At 43.3% G+C, this 17,608-nt stretch overlaps 1 protein-coding gene across 2 annotated transcripts; it reads left to right on the top strand.

Annotated features, from left to right (window-relative positions):
• Nucleotides 1-4,067: 4,067 nt before the first annotated feature.
• On the top strand, nucleotides 4,068-17,373 carry LOC144107112 (uncharacterized). 2 transcript variants are annotated; one of them, XM_077640099.1, is made up of 4 exons: nucleotides 4,068-4,158; nucleotides 7,139-7,235; nucleotides 12,145-12,243; nucleotides 13,032-17,373. In XM_077640099.1, exon 4 carries the CDS (start codon nucleotides 13,043-13,045, stop codon nucleotides 13,607-13,609), a length of 567 nt encoding a protein of 188 aa, XP_077496225.1. In that variant the 5' UTR covers nucleotides 4,068-4,158; nucleotides 7,139-7,235; nucleotides 12,145-12,243; nucleotides 13,032-13,042; the 3' UTR covers nucleotides 13,610-17,373. The 2 variants fall into 2 exon arrangements, with proteins under 2 accessions (XP_077496225.1, XP_077496224.1); XM_077640098.1 differs by having other exon boundaries at nucleotides 4,072-4,206.
• Nucleotides 17,374-17,608: the final 235 nt, after the last annotated feature.

The raw sequence follows: 17,608 nt of genomic DNA, 5'->3' as shown, positions 1-17,608 counted from the left end.
AGTGGTCCAGACGAGATGAGATGTATGAAGGCGAAGGGATGAGTGCGCTACGAATCTTGGGACAAATATGAAAAATTTTATGGAATTAGCAAATTCGAGAAAATTTCCGACGAGAAGCTAATGAAGGAAGGTTTAACATGCGTTTCATTGATGATATGCTAGCAGTACGATGGTAGTTATGCAGAATAAAACGAACGAAGTTATTCTGGACAAGCTCCAGGGCATAGGTTAGGTTAGCACAGCTAGGGTCCCAAATGGATGCAGCGTATTCTAGTTTGCTACGGATTAGTGTTTTGTACAGGAGAACTTTAAGTGAGCTGGGGGCAGAAGAAAAATTACGGCAAAGATAGCCAAGCATGCGATTAGCATTGTTAATTATGGTGTTAATGTGAAGGGACCAAGTAAGATCAGAAGAGATTTCAATGCCGAGATAACGATAGGAAGTGACGGATTCGAGCGCACTGTTATTTAGGTAATAGATGCTAGGATAAGATAGTACCACTGTTATGTTTCCCTGCATATTACTGAAATAGCATTCATTTCCCCTCATGATTCTAGGCTTTTGATTAAACTGCTTTGGCCAACAGCACAGTACAGAAATATATTTTTCCCAGGAACTCGCATCCTGCAAATTTTTATCCATTATTGTACAAGTACATTGCACTACATCTAAATACCCTTCACTGTACAGAGCAAAGAAAAATAAAGTATTGATTACATGACGGTAGAAAACTTGCTATGTAGTTCAAACTTACCTGTAGGCTGCTGCTGTACACTGCAGGTACTATATAGGACATACGTTTGTCACGTCCACACTGCATGTCCAAGGAAATAAAATAGAGAGTGACTTGTATTGCACTTTGTCAAAATAACGTAAGACGCCATGATGCAGCAAAACATGATCTTTGTCGAGACTACCTTCCCACAAGGTTCACTCATACAGCACGCCGTTAGCACTAACAGACAGCTCCCCCAGAGTAAGGAAGAGAGGTCTGTTCACAATCCAAGGACATGTAGCTCTAGACGTTCCATATATGGTCCTGCTACCTTGCTCAGCACTGAGTCCTGTGGGTATTTACATATTTCACAAAGCTGCACTAATGCACTGCATGATCTGCTTGCATTCAGTGCGCAGTGATAGGAAGATAAGTGAAGAATGTGTGACTGAAATTCGCAAATTTAACAGAACAGTTCAGCTCTCCTAAACAGTGCTACTGCACAATGCGAAGTACTGTGCAGTAGACAGTTAGACAGATCCACTCAGCAAGTCTAACATGGAAACGAGTTGATAAGCTGTGAAGGTAGACAACTTTTACATTATTTTCAACCTACCTGCGCTTTTTATGACGGCATAATTTAGGCCCCAATACATTCCGCAGGCGGGCCACATGCACACCGCAAAGGCAGTAGGAAACATGCTTTTCGTGAGTTTTGTCGCAATTATGTACCTATCTACAACTGCCTTAAGACTCACACTATGCAAATGCACTTCATCTCAACTTTTTTCGCAGAGTAGAGCAAGAGACAGGTGCGACGCACTGGCTTGTGGAGCTTAGGGATAGGCTTGCAAACGCCAGCAAACACGTTTGCAGCAGCTGTCGCATCGTACTTGTAACTTGCACTCTAGTGCAAACAAGTTGTGCAACAGAGTGTAATTGTGTTCCAGTGCTTTGGTCATCCCACAGCAACATCCGTCAAAGTAATCTTCAAGTACAGTTACTTCGCTAGCAACAACACCAGGCCGCTTCTTTCATCCGAAGCAACAAATCATCCACGTCTCAAGGGAGCAGTCAGGTCGGAGGTTTTTCACGAGAGCTTCAGGTGCAGAACGTCTTGTTGAGCATATTGGTGACAAATCACATTTACACATTTACAACACAGCCAAGCAACCACACAACAAACAAACTGCACACTGTAGCAAAAATAAATGTCGAAAGAAGGACATCGCGATGAAAAAGACGCAAAGACTGTACAGGAACTGTTGACTGACGGATTGGATTGGGTCGACTTTGAAGCCTATCGCTCTGCCACGGCCCCCCGTAGGAGTTTAGTTTTCATGGAAGGGTGCATGCCTCGTTTACCTCGGTGAAATGCTGGAGAAAAGGCCATTAATTATGAGCACTGGTGCCAAAAAGTCACACAATTAGTTTAATTCAGGTTCTTTTATATGAGCACCATATTCGAGTGATCTTAATCGATTAATCTGAATATTAAACTAATTGCTGGTATAGACGTCTGGTCGGCTAAATTTTGTCCTTTGCAAAACAATATTTGTTTGTAAGTTTTTGTCTGAGGAAAACAAAATATGTATGTGATGTGAAATCAAATCCCTAGAGGGATATTCACGGATACTCCTTGGATATCTGTCCATGGACATCCACCAGACAGCCAGAAACAAAGGTCTCTCAGAGATGTTCCAAATTTCCTATGTGTATATTCAGATATGGACGTCCATAGGGATGCCCTACGGAAATCCTTGCCTGGCATTGGAGATTTGGATTTTATTCAGACGTACTACAGATATGCATGGTTGACTGGGAAGCCATGTTTGAAGCCAGAGATTATGTTGCAAGGTGTGTGACACATTGTAAGAGAGCGGAGTTCATATATTTGCAAATCGAGATGGTGACGGGTGTTAGCGCACCTTATTACTGTTTCAAACTAATTTCACACATTTTGCACCTGAAAGCTGGTATGCTGACTGGGCATTCATGTTCAGGTAGGCAGCACACACAGGTGTGTATACATGTAGCATGCTGTTTTATTTTGTGCTTTTAGTTGATAGTGCATATGCATCTGTGTGTGTTTACCTTAGTGCACAAATGTCACAAACTTGGAACGTTTTGCCAACTTGCCCAGCTGTCTGCCACCGCACATTTTAAATTTCTCTTTGACAGACTCTTTGAGCAGTGCTGTCTTGCATTAGATGCTGTCTTTGTCAGGCTTTCATGAAATAAAGCTACAACCATAATTGGTTCCTTTCATTTTTGCAAGTGTTTGTCTTGTATCTGTTGAGTATCGGTTGTGTGAGCATCTGTAGCTTCTACATGCTTTTGGGAGCCCTTGTAGTTTGCAGAAGTGTGGAAAAGGTACCTGTATGAAGCTGCTTCCCTGTGGAAGGTTCAGAGCACTGTGCTGAATAACAGTTACTCCATGTGAGCTGTCAGCATTTGCTCTGCTTTGTGCTTTGTTCTTGTTGCTTTTAAGGACACAAACCTGTATGACCTTTTGTGGTATGCTGCATTTCATGTATATAGTCTCAAATTTTTGGATGCCAGTAGTAGAGCTAAGCCATGCGCTTTCTGTTGCATGCTCTCAAAGTAAATATAAGGTTTGATGAGCATTGCTCGGCGTTGCATAGAGGATTTAGCGACTTTTACTGATTATTTGCTTTTGGGATACCGGAGTGAAAATTAGTGTATCAGAATTGTATAAATTGGGCTGTTTTCTACTCAACATCAGTTTTAGCGACAGTTATATATTATACTTCTTTTTTTGTTTTAATGCTTTTTTGTGGTTTGAATGCATTTTTTGCAGCTATCTAAGTATGCGCCACAACGTACTCAACAGAGTATCAGCAAACAAGTGCCTGAATGGCTCTAGTCTTACATTACCATCAGAGATAAGTAACACAGTTATGTTCCTTCCTTGCTTGCTCAGAGGCTCGAAATCTTGTTTGCTTCTCCAGAAGACATCAATAGCACATAATAAGTGATAAGGCCAAATGCAGTTCTATGAATTACAAAACATGCATTACACTTCTTGGCAAGCTTTTTCAAGTAGCAATTTTGCATCTTTATTGAGGGAAAATGCCGTATAACTTAACTGTGTGTTTTTCTGGTTGTACTCATTCCGATTTTGATCAAAGTTTAATGTGCTCTGTGAAGTCACTGCCACTTTCAGTTGTGGTGGATGTCCCCTCTGCAAAACTGAACAACTAATCATACATCCATGCATGGTTAAAATTTAGTGAGTGTCTTTCGACTGCACACATTGCTCTATTTTGCCTAGCATGACTGACGCAGGCATTGCTATCATTATTGGGTCGCTGCGCCCACCTCAGAGTGGCTGTGGCTCTTGGTGTGTCCGTGACCCCGTGCACCTGCAGCTAGTGACGGCAGTCTTGGGGGCAGTCACAAAGAAGCCATTCTGCTTCAGGTGCTTTTTCCACTACAACCACCTGACGTTGCACCATGTGCCGCATGGGTGAGAAGGCCTCCAAGAGTGCATGTCTATGCCTTTCGCCAGAAGTGCAGTATGCGCCTGCAAATACACACGCTCTTTGTTATTGCATCAGCATAAAGTTCACATCAGGAACAAAATCTGCTGTACGATGTCATGAAATTTTCTGACAGGGCAAGAGAGGTTACGTGATCTTGTGATGTCTTCAGAACCTGTCCATTATGGCAAGTGGCAATTAAAAATAATGATTGGCGCAAAGAATTCACGTTACTTTGTGACGTCATCACAGTTTTCCAACTGGATTGTGAGTAACAAAGTTTCTGAATGGCATTAGAGAGCACATCAGGAACAACCCAGAGCCATCTGGTATCACGATATTCACTGATTGGTCAGGAGAGGTATGATGTCACAATGTGAAATCTAATGCCATCGCACTCAACTCTTAAGATTACTGAAGTGTCCCTACATTTTTTTTTGTGTGGTGTTTAACAACGTGAGGAGAAATGTAGAAAAAAATGACATGAAAAGCAGTAAAAGCAGCAAAAAAAACCGGGTGAAGCATATCTATAGCTTCAAAAAGTAAATGAACAACAAATGTTGTAAAATAGAATGCAAATAGAAAAAAAAAGGATGTGTAATGAACTTGTATCAGTCGCCACCCTGAAGAATGTGCTCAACTGGGACACACTTGCAGTCCATCGCACCATAGTCGGCTGTTCTCTATTAAATAAAACTGGTGCATGGCAGAAATTTCAGTAACCTCGTTTATCAGTAGCATTTGTGAAGTCTGCATGGTACAGTTCTTACTGATCAAAAAGCCCTTGGCAGGTTTAGTTAAAATACAGTGCCAAGATCTACCTGATTTTGTTTTGGCTTCTGAGATGACATCTGGTTATTATAATTGGCATTATTTCTACTAGGCAGCAGGTTTAAGCGCCATAAAAAAATTTGGACATGCCATTTGCAAGTGTGTGTGAAACTGCATTTCTTTTGCAGTACATCCAACTTTCATGAGCATATTTTATGAACAAGGGATTAAGCTGTGCAAGCTAAGCATTGGTGTATCTGGAAACATTCAGTTTTATTTATAGCAATTTGAAATGGTTTTTCTCTATTCTGAAATCCGAAACAGGGCCTTAAACTGTTACATATTGCCACCTAGGCCATTTACGCTGTCTCGCTTTGTTTGCAGTAGAGTAGAAACTGTGTGATGGTACCTTCATCCACAAGTTTGCTGTTCTCACGTACCCATGAGCCGGTTAGCAACCTGTTCAACACCACCATTCATATTCTCTTGTGGCCTGATTTTGAGAGCCCTCCTGGCAGAAAGATAAGTTTAAAAAAAAGTTAGGTTCCACGTGGTATTGCAGTTTTGAGATCTGCAGAGGACTACCTCCAAGCATCACGTAGTTGAAGGTATGACTTGTGACAAGTTTTGTGCTACTGTTTTGATAGTTCTAATTGCTGCGGTTGTTTGAGTTTGTGTTTCTGTGTTGTGTTTACCATGCTGTTGGGTCATGTGTCTTGCTGGCTTTAACATCTTTGCCACAGTAAAATGGAGAGGCTCCCCATGTGTCCATGTGTGGGGAAAAAGCTTGCTCACTTCTTGCTGTCCCCGTTAGAGCACCTGCTCTTTCCACCACCTCCACCTAGCCAGTGATGACTTGGTACTGCCCTTGCAGAGGCAGGCGCCATGCCTGTTTCTGCACTGGTGTATCACCAACTCTGAGGCACCCCCTTACCCCTCTTGTCGTCGTCATTTGGATGAACCATTGGTGGTGATTCATGCCAACTTGTGGTCTTGTCCTTGTTCTTCTCAGTAGCTCTGCCAGGGGACTAGTGTGTAGCTCTCCTTTGATATGCCATGAATAGATTTCACATGTCGTTGATAGAAAAGAACCGAAGATAAAAAGGCGTGCAGCATGCCACGCAAAAGGGAAGGTTATCTTTGGTTTTCCTAGAGGTGAATTGTTGCGACGTCTGGTGGCTTGCTCATACCCATAAATGATTTCTGCATCTCCGCCTCCTCTGAACAATGTCTGTATGTATCATCTTCCATAAATTATGCTTGTACCTCCTCTTTTTTGTGTATTTTTGGTGTTGTGTAGTGGTAAGGTAATGAATGTCGAATACAGTTGTACATAGGCTGTTCTACAACTTCAAGAGGGTGGGGTCGCACTGGGGCAAATACTACTTTTTCAGTACCCATCAAGTTGTCAAAGCTTTGCAATGTGCTTGTATCTAACAACTGAAAAAGCTCGCCTTGAAGAAAAAAACAGTGAGAAAGCACTTCGTGAATGGGGCTGTTTGTGCCATGTTTGCGATATTTTGGGGAGGCAAGTATTAGACAGAGTTGATGGACAGATGCCTGAATGATTGATTTCAGGAATATAATTGTGAGCAGTACAGTGATTTTCTGCCTGGCGATCCAGGGAAGGGGTTACGATTGTGTTCCTTTAGGCAGTCATTGCCGAGGTCTAGACAAAACTTTAAAAAAATCACCAGAAATATAACCAAGTGTGCAAGGGCACTGCCACTGGCTAGTTTGGTTCAGAAACCAAGTGGGCAAGGGCACTGCCACTGGCTAGTTTGGTTCAGATTAATGGAAGAGGACAGCTTATGACAGGACAACGAAGGTAGATGACAGAGGCACTGACTAGCAACTGAGGTTTATTCTTAACACGCCCACACAATATCTAGTCTTGAGGGCACTTATAAGCTGAGCCAACATCTCAGTTTAACAACGTCAAACCCCTACCAGTTTTTTTATGTGCTAAGCGTTTACTCTGGCTGTGTAATTCGGCTCAGGTGCTCTGACGTGTTTTACCTTCCAAGTGTGTCTTGCCATACTCAAAGCATGAGTCAGGTCTTCAAGGGTGATTGCAAAAGTGCTCTCTACCTCTTTCATAGGCTTGCTTTCCTCGGGTGTAACCTCATCTCTGTAAATTTCTTTCAGTGCTTTGTGTTCGTGCTGGAGGCAGCGGCTGACAAATGAGCCAGTTCCGAGACTTGTTGCGGGGATGACTTGAGGAATGAATGCCGCTGCACCTAGGGTGACCCTTCCTCCGCACTTCTAAAATCCATCCTGTTCCACCAACAGCTAGAGCTTGGCAAATCTCCTGTGCATTCACATGCTTTGAGGGCTGTCTGCTGATTTTTGTGATGGAAACACACTGCTTTGGGCTTGAAACCTGCGATCAAGTTGCTTTTAGTGGCCTGTCGCTGTCCTTGTATCTTGCTCTGTGTTTCATGTTGTGTGTTGTTTAGTCTTTGTCCCGCATCTTCTTTGGGAGCCAATGCCATCACAGTTTTCATTGGTCTAACTACTGCTGTTTATCATTTTTTTTTATCCATTTCCAGCATGACAAAAATAAATACAAAAATACAAGAAATACAAAAAGAAATTATGTGCATAGCAACCTATACAGATTGATTAGACAGCCAAACAGCATGCAACTTGCATATGGTCTGGCTAAATGAGTAACGAAATGAATCCTTGAATTGACACATGACTGGCAGCTAAAAATAACATGCTGAGTTGTAAAACCTCATTAGTTCGGACTACAAGGAATAGGAAGAAGTGCTTAAATTATCTGTCATCTTCATGATCATTAGCCTGACTACGCACACTGCAGAACAAAGGCCTCTCCAACTTCTCTCCAATTAACCCTGTCCTTTGCCAGTTGCGCCCACCGTATGCCCACAAACTTCTTAATGTCATCTGCCCTCCTAACTCTGCCACCCCCTGCTACGCTTGCCTTCTCTTGGAATCCACTCTGTTACCCTTAAAAACCAGCAGTTATCTTACCTTCACGCAACATGCCGTGCCTAAGCCCATTTCTTCCTCTTGGTTTTGACTAGGATGTCATTAACACGCGTTTCTTCCCTCACCCACTCTGCTTGCATCCAGGCTCTTAACGTTATGCCTATCATTTTTCTTTCTATAGCTTGCTGAGTTGTCCTTAACTTAAGCTGAACCCTTTTCTTTAGCCTCCACTTTTCTGCCTTATAGGCGAGTACCCGTAAGATACAACTGTTGTATATTTTTCTCTTGAGAGTTATTGGTAAACTGGCATGATCTGAGAGCCTGGCATATGTGCTCCATCCCATGCTTATTCTAGTTATTTCCCTCATGATCCGGATCAGCAGTCACTACCTGCCCTAAGTAGACGTATTTTTACCACTTCCAGCACCCCCCACCCCCCCAGCAAAAATAAAAACTGCCTAAAATGCAAAAATAAACTATCTGTTATGAATGCACAGTTTCGACTTGCTGGAAGAAAAATGCGGATGTAAGCGAAAGAAACTCGCATTGCTATTGGAACGACGAGACTTTTTTAAAATGGAAAAAAGAAATGACCAGCAGTGCATGGCTGTGTTCGGACGGCTGGCAAATGCGCTACCGATAGCCACAGGTTGATGGCAAAGCTTAGAAACCTAAACTACGTGGCCCTGCTCTTATTTCGCCTAGTGGCAAGGACCCTCCTGTCGCCATGCCTTCTGTTACACACATCATGTGCACGGGCTGCAATGCACCATGCAAAAAGAGGGATTTTTACACGATAGCTTGCCCGGTTGTAGCTCAACTCGGTTCTCCTTCAAGAGTTCCAAATGAAATTCTGTGAGTGGGCTTTCCCGCCTGTCGAGCTAAATGCGATGACGGAGCTCACCCTTGAAGAGTTGTGGAGTGGACATGACAAGTGCCTTAAGTGTGGGTGTTAAGTATGAAAAAATTATGTGATTGTGATTTTTTATGGCGCAAGGGCATCTGGGGCCAAATCATAGATGATCAATGTGATTGACACGATATGGTGTATGCGTTAGCATTATTGTTGCCCCAGACTGAACAGCCGCTGAAGGGGTTCAGGCTGTGTGAGTGGGTGGCATGATGCGGTCCATCATTCACAGTGTGACACATTGTACCACCACTCTACTCTCGATCTCATCCAGCAGTTGCAGTATGACAAGCTGTACCACTTCTCCGCCTGCCAACTCCCACCCTCTCTTTGTCTTCCCTCCCATGTTTCCTTTCCCTCGTTCCCTAAAAGTACAGGAGATTTTCCTCTCTGCACTTTGGCACCAGCCATCTGAGTCTACAGTAGATGGTCAGACGGACAGATTTTTCTAGCATGGTGCCTCTGATGCTAACACATTAAAGCATTATGGAAGGATAAAGCAAGCAACCTTGTGCTTTTGCACTGTGATTGTTTGAAGTGGGCAATCGGCCTCGTTTTCAGTGTGTAGTAATGGGGAAAGCCCACTTGTGGAATTTCATATGGGGTCCAAGCCTATCCGCTTCCAAATGTGAGCGGTCTATGTGATAAACAATGGAAAAAAAAGTGCAGAGGACAACTTTTGTGCTGTTTTCATGACAATTTAAACTCGACTTGCAGATAATTTGTCCAGGTATTATGGTTCTCCCACCACCATCAGATAATGAAAGGCGGCGGTATTCGGCCACTGCCGAATATTCGAGAATTTTTTAAGCGGAACTTTTCAAATGCCCATTTCTCGAGTCAGATATGAATCAAATAACTAATGTATTTGATTCGTGTTAAAAATTTTGAATATTCGCACAGCCCTAGGTTTGAGCTTTCCTGTTGCAGCGCATTTCTTGAAGAAAAAATGTGCATAGTGATATCTTTTTCTAGAGCCTCTTCCAAAAATGTGTTAGCCACTGTTCTGTTTTACTATTGCGTTGAAACCAGGGATTGAGCACTTTATTCTTTTTACTTTTCTGGCTCACATTTAGTACATACATGTCTCTACAGCACCAAGAGTTCCGAATTGTTCTCGTAGTCAGAAGCCCCAATGGCTTTCATTCCTTCCTGGCTAATATGCTTGCAAGAAGAGCATGCATACATACACCATTTCAAAAAAATGCCTAAATTCGATTTATAATGGCTGGCTTTACAGTGAAATAGGAGTTTCACTGGTCCTTAATGGTAACAGACTGGATTCCAAGGGAAGGGAAGCGTAACGGGCAGCAGACAAGATTAAGAAATTTGCGGGGATAGGGTGCCCGCAGCTGGCACAGGGCAGTGTTAATTGGAGAAATATGAGAGAGCCCTTTGTCCTGCAGTGGATGGAGTCAGACTGATTGTGATGATGCTGATGAATTGTGGTCCCAGTTAGTGCCAAAATAAATTTGGTAAAAGGAAAGATGGAGACTAAGGCATGCGTTACTAGGGGCTTGGGGAACCCAGAAAGCACTCCCAAGGAACCCAGTTAGAAAACCCCATTACTGTGTGCCCAGTTGAAGTTGAATGGTCTGTGTGGCAATCCCTAAAAGTGCCTCTTTCTTTTGCCATAGATTGTCATGTGGCTGCAACACACACATTTCAAATGATGAATTTCCAGCTGCTTAATGCAGAGGAGTTCTTTTTGTTGTGTTGACATGTAAATGCTTAGAAACGAACATAGCACAGCAAAACGCTGTGCACAGTTTTCGTGGTCCGCAACCTTTATATTTGATGATTATTTAGCCAATGAGTCGCCTTGAGTGTTTTCTTGCGCATTTGGTGAAGTTTTGCTGTGATAGCTGTAAGCAACCTTTTGGCAAAAGGGCAAGTCTGCATAAGACTTGTAACATGTTGTTATGGTTAGCTGACTCCCCTGTCAGGTGCAACGCTGTCAAAGCTAGCATTTTTGTTCGCGCTACCTACATCCACGATCAAAAAGTAGTGTGTTCTTTGCGGTGAGCAAAACATTAAATGTTTCACCTGCAGGCGTATTGCACTATACACTTGTCATGAGCTTGAGTAAATGCACTCGTATTGCTGGTGACAGGCTGTTGCTTTGTCGTGCCTTAGACCACTCAGCCAAAAAACAAGTGCAGAGTAACATGCTTCCCTTTATTTTTTTCATGTAGACTACTTCTGTACCTTCCACAGCATTGCACCTGATGTGTGAAATGAAGTATAGTGTACGCTTGCCAGCCATAGAGCATGTTGCCTAAGTAAACTTCAGTCGCAATAGGCACGTGGCCAGGGTAGTGTGTGTTTTTGACAACATGCCACCTGGGGTAATGTGGTCCACATGGCTGTGGACATGAGCGTACTAATGGGATGTCCGACCTTGTCTGTCAGTGCTATAACAGTAGTCATATTTTATCCATAAATTTAGATTCCAGAGCAGTACGCAGATTTTACAAGCCCTGAAATTCTTGGTGATCACAAAGCAAAAAGAAATTTATACAAAAGGAGCTGATACCACAGTACCACTAGTGCTTTCTTACTTCCGGAGTTACACGTGTACTTGACACAAAAATACTGCTGGAAGGTATGTGTGTTCTATTCATGCTAAAGAAGGTACATAATAATATTCTCAAACTGGCTGACATAAATAGATTGTTATGTAGAGCTAAGTCTTGTTTTGCTGCCCCTTCCGACTAGACCACCTAGAGCTTAGATTTTTTTTTCACCACTAGCCGTAATTCAGCTGTGCACTTGCGAGAAGGCCATTGTTTCTGTGCAGTCTGCTCAGTAGAATCTCGATGACACAGATCTCACAAAAAATATTCATATTGTCCAAAATTTGTAGCATCAAAAACAAACAAAATTCGCAACACAAGAAATGCATTCACGTAGTGCTATTTTCGACTGACGGCATTTATTTATGGCAGCGCACTTTATCTCGCGACATCAAAAGTGTGCTTTCCACGCAGCACCCCTCACTGTGCGTACAGTACAGCCGGCAATCACGTCAGCGGCATGCAGGCAGCGCTTAGTGCTTAAAGTGGCAGTCAGGGCTTGTGCATTCGTATCATTCCCAGTGGCACAGGACAGTGTTCGGAACACTAGAAATTCAGCACATTGTGCACAATCCACAACGGTGGCAGAATTTGATGAATTTGCGTCAACAATGTTCGTATCATCAAGATTCTACTGTAATCACATTCCGCAGTGAAACTCTTCTAGCTTGATATTTGTCTGGTTTCATGACAATTATTGTTCTTCCCAGCCCCAGCAATTAAACTGCAAGAGCCCGAGGCACCAGAAAACTCCATACAAAGTAGTGGCGGCAGTACTGCAGGAAAAGAGCACTTCAGTCATTTTTCTGGTGAGTGTCATAATTCACTCTCATCTTAGCATTCCTTTCACATTCCTGCTTTTTATGTCAATGCATGGTGGTAGGCCTTCAGCATACCGTGGTTGCTGCTGTGCTTGTGCGGCACCATGAAGTCGAGTGTCGAGATGACGTATGTTGTGGACTTCACTGGTAATGATTTTTCTCTTGTCTTGAGCACACACACCACAGAGTTGTGAGCTCTCCCCAGCCGCTAAGGTGGCTGAGTGGTTATGGCGCTCGGCTGCTGGCCCGAAAGACGCGGGTTTCATCCCGGCCGCGGCGGTCAAATTTCAGTAAAGGCGGAATACTAGAGGCCCGTGTGCTATGCGATGTCAGTGCACGTTAAAGAACCCCAGGTGGTCGAAATTTCCGGAGCCCTTCACTACGGCGCCTCTCATAGCCAGAGTCGCTTTGGGACGTTAAACCCCCATAAACCAAACCATTTCTAGCTCTTCCCTCTTCCAGAAGGCACCCCTAGTGTCGCACTAGTAAAAGCTAGGCGTCGAAATCATTAAAAAAAGAGAGACAGATGCATGTGCATAGCTGCAGTCTTCAGTTAGATGAACGACGCTATGTTGCCAGTCATCAAAATCTTCAGAGGAACACTACTTTTGTGGCCACCATTCAAAGTACAAACTTGCCCTGCGGAAAAGGGATACAAGGCACATAGTTTGGGATGAGTGCTTGTTAGCATCATTAAACACTTGTGATCTAAGTGCTGCGAATGATAAACATGCCCACAAATAGATGATTCTCAGAGCTCACATGTATCTTTGCAGCTACCTTCCCCATGGACGATTCCAGCAGTTTCCAGTTCCTCACACTGGCAGATGAGCAGGCATCAGCTCAAGCTGCCACCATGGCATACGTCACGGAAGGGCTACCTGAGCCAACGTTTGAAGACAGCTGTACCACTGCAGGCAGCGCTGTCCAGGGCAGTCGTGCTGGCCATGCTAGAGCTTCCTTACGACCCGAGTGGTCAGCAGCCAGCAACGCTGTGGCAAGCAACGCAGTAATGGCTGGCACCAAAGATTGGCCTGCGTCTGAGCGTCAGCCGGTAGAGCGTGTCAGGAGGACTCCAGTGCCCTTGCGCTCTTCGTGGTCTGCAAGCTGGCGCCAGCAGCAGCAACAACAGCAGCAGCAGCAGTCATCGCCATTCACCGGGCACACATCTGGCCGGAAGCTGTTCCGGTGTCCCATGTGCCCGAAAATGTTTGGGCGGCGAACCGGCATGGTTGCACACATCCGGGTGCACACCGGAGAGAAGCCGTTTCAGTGCGCGTTTTGCACCCGCAGCTTTTCGGACAAGAGCAATGCCAGGAGGCACATGCTGACCCACGCCGGACAAGAGCAGTGACAACAAGCGAGGCAGGACTTTGTTTAAATCTCATTGGATGTTCACATGCTAGAAAGGGTCCAGCAGAAAAAGTGTTTCAGAGGCCATTGGATGAAATGAGAGGCAATGCAACAAAACTGTGGTACACATGTGAATTGCCAGTATTGCACGGAATTCCAGGCTTAGTAAAAGGCAGCTGATTGGATATGCTTTTATGTTTCGCTTAGCAAGTGATGTTTCTAGACAGTGACTGGGTAATTTCGTTATCCTTTGGGCAGCATCAGTTTCAGTAATACCAGTCACTGCAAATAGCTGAGAAGTGTATTGGTGTAGTAGCAGGTTAAGATTACTCACTTCCAGCAAAAATAAGGAATTAAGTTACGCTGTGTTTGGTGTCTTTACACCTTCTTAATAACTGGCTCTGCCATTGCTGTGCATAAAAATTTGTTGGATCTGAACATGTGCATCGTAAAGTTGTGTGCTTAAGTTCACAACTTTGACTGGACATTCTGAAGTTTTTATGGCCAAAAATAACAATGCCTTTGCTGCCATCGAAACTCTGTCATCATCATGCTGTCCTCTTATCACACTTTGCTCATGCTGAAAGAGTGATTTCATCCCTCTCACTTGGCATACTTCGAGGGATGGCTGTATTGCAGTCTCGCTGCGGTGCTTATGTTTGTGGTGACCTTAAGATAGGAGTTAAGCAACAGTGGTTGCGAAGAAAACAGCATAGATGGATGGGACAGGAGATAGAACAGTCACACATAAGCTCTCGTGTGTGTCCATTCTATTTCCTCTCCTGTTTGTTTGTGCTGTTTTCTTTCACAATTAAGTCGCCAACTCACGCAGCAGCGTACATTACTGGATTACCAGGTGTCATGTCAAGTTTCATTGGGGATGCACATCCATTACTTCAAATAAAGGGATGTTGGTTATGTTAGTCACATAAAGCCTTAAAGTAATAGTAGGCAGTGCTTTTTTCATTTTGAGATCTTGCAGAGCAGGAAAGCTACAGCAGGACGCCTTCACGCTCTGCTGCATGCTTTCACAGTTGTGTGGAATGCTGTGCCAACCTGCGCCAACACATTAACCTTTTGTGTACCAGTGGGACACGCATCCCACTTGCTTCAAATGCCAGGAAAGGAAAACGGTACACCAATGTACCATATTTGTGCATGCTAAATTCTACCGAACTATATCAAACAGACCATTCAATGTGGTTTTATTTTTCGTTAATCGGCCTCCTTGGTGTTGTGTGTTTTTACAGGCGCGGGGTGTACAGTTCGACAAATCAGGTTGGCGGGGAAAAAAAAGAAATTTGAAAAATTGTTAAGCTTTTGAGTGTTTTCCATCTGTCAACTGCCTCATAAAACTTCTTGAAGCAATATTCAATTCTAATAACAGTCGTTTAAAACGTACAAAACACATATGGATGCAAACCCCATTTTAGGTCTTTTTATAAAGTTATTGGTACAACTGTTTACATGCCCCTTTTGCTGCAAAACCATGTGTCAAAGCAGCTTGGAAATGATGTCAATTCCTAGAGTCACTCTGAGTGTGAATATACCGTTTGTATGCATGTCAAACAGGCACATGGCTTCCGCCTTTTAACCCTTCCACGCTTAGCGATTTCAATTGGAATCGCCAAATTTAGAGGCCACCAGTAGTGAATTGAGCTAGAAAGTCCTGCTCTTTTTGCAGTTGTTCCTGCATTTAGCAATCCATCAACATATGTTACAGTAGTATACAGCTTAAAAAAAAGCAGTTGCTAATACTGGGCAATGTCCGCGGTGTCCTTTACTACTCTTCTGGACAATCGCACTAATAAACTAAATCAACTTTTTACTGTTTGACTATATTAAACAAGCCAGGTATCAAAATTCTGGAGAATATAATCTTTTCCTCGTGATTAATTCTTTGTTTAGGCATCAACAAAAGTTTTAACAACTGCTTACTTTTTGTCTGGAAGAATTGTGTGCGGCGGTCATGAATGTAGGTGGAGCTTCAGTGCAGATTTAAATTGTATCCGACTATAGCGGCCTTTCACATGACTGACTTATGCTAGTAGGTAGGAGAGGGATATAGCAACTGCGCACGCTTTGTTGTTGCCATCGCCTGGTGCCATGTCCTCCCTTGCACCGTGTAGAGAAAAGGAAACCATTTTTGTTTTTCTTTAATCATATGGAAGGGTGCTAGTAAGCCTCATATTATCCCTTCGAAATAAATTCTTTTGGCTAAGGACATCTATAAGTGCTAAGCATTTTGCAAATAATTATTCCAAATGGAATCACTGGGACCAGGAGTCCCTATTGTAGAATAAGCAGCGCAGTCGTATTTGAGATACCTATTCCTGCTTGTGCCATGTAAATATTGCCTTTTTCACAGTGTACATGTAGGAATGAACATTTTGCTTCCAAAGACAATACATGCATTCAGCGCAAGGACTTTTCATATGGAAAGGAAGAAGTTTCAAGAGCGGCCCACCACACCTGTTGAGGTGTTGATTCATCCGATGAAGAAGAAATAGTATTCATCATGCGTATGTCAACGACCCAAAGACAAATCATAACACGAAAGATTTGAACCTTTATGAAATATTGCCCATGGCTGCAAATTGAAAACTGCAGGACGATGCTGAACCGAGTGGCAGCATAACTACGCCAAAGTTTGAAAGCTGTATGGGACACAGGTCCCATATGTGTCTCATTTCAAAAGCCATATAGCTTTTGAAATCTGTATGGCTTTCAACCTCCCAAAAGCCAACCAAGTCGCTCAACAGTTCATGTTGTGCAACCAGATAAGTTACCACAGAAAAATCCTTATTGTGGATATAGCATGATAGTGCTGGACAATGCAGAAATTATGAATATGAACCACCTCTGCAAGGAACACGTTCACCGTACGAATACGTTGATTGTTTCTGTATCAACTCATTCTTTGAGATTTTCACATTTATGCTGTGAGGTCGAGGCCGGAAATCTAGATACTGGCAGCGTGGTCACCCTGCCTGTTACACAGCATATCTCAAAAGAACCAGTGCTTGTTTTCAACCAACTCTAAGAGGTCTACTTGCATAGGACTGCACACTGGCATGCACACAATGAAAAAATAACACCAGAGGTACAAGTTGTAGGTCATGTCATTATTGTGTATTCTTGATAAGAACTGTGGTATCCTCTACTCCAGCAGAGGCTAGAGTAGTTTGAAAGCAGTTATTTAATTAAATTCTCAAAGAGATCGCAAAAACTACGCAATTTGCACCCTGAATCCCAGGGATTTCATTTGGAATTATGCAAAAAAGAGTTATGAAGAACGGATGGAACTTTGATTTTCTGATATTAGAATTCTCCTACACATGCTAATCTTTGGGTATCAGTTTGGGCTGGAAGGGGTTAAATGTGCTAAATGCTACTGCAGACAGCTAATTATTGGCAAAATTGAGCGATTGCTGCGCCAAAATATTTCAGCAGCCAAAAACTGCTACCATACATATGTGAGGTGGCTGTGGCTATCGCCTAATGTGCAAGGAAGGGTATGCATTTAATAGTCCATTCTCTCAATGTGTCATAGGAGAGGCGAGCAACGAAATCCAACCTCACCTTGTTTATCTGTTTACCTGTCTGCCTTTTCTATATTTTCCTCAGTGACGTTGCTATCATTGTCCGAAGCGAACATGGGGAATGCACGCACCTGGAACGAAAAAGAGTTTTAAAAGACGAATACTACTAAATTTCAGTCCTGCTAGATTTAATGAATTTTTGGGCCGCACTGCCACGCAACCCATTGGGCCAGTCTACTGCATATAACTACGAGCTGCTACGAGCTGGTTTTCGGGGGTGTCGCAACTGATGGCTTGATTTCACAGCTCTCGCTGGCGGTGGTTGCAAAAGCAGCCACTTTCTCTGTACAGTATGACTGCGTTAATTCCACATTTAAGGGCAGAATATTGGTTCAATGAAACTCATAAAATTCACAGGTGATCAACGCAATTGATGCAGAGTGGAATATGCATTGGCA

This window comes from Amblyomma americanum, chromosome 10, assembly GCF_052857255.1.
Source record: "Amblyomma americanum isolate KBUSLIRL-KWMA chromosome 10, ASM5285725v1, whole genome shotgun sequence".
Lineage (NCBI taxonomy): Eukaryota > Metazoa > Arthropoda > Arachnida > Ixodida > Ixodidae > Amblyomma > Amblyomma americanum.
Note: the sequence above shows the minus strand (reverse complement) of the source record. Positions and strands in the feature narration are given on the sequence as shown.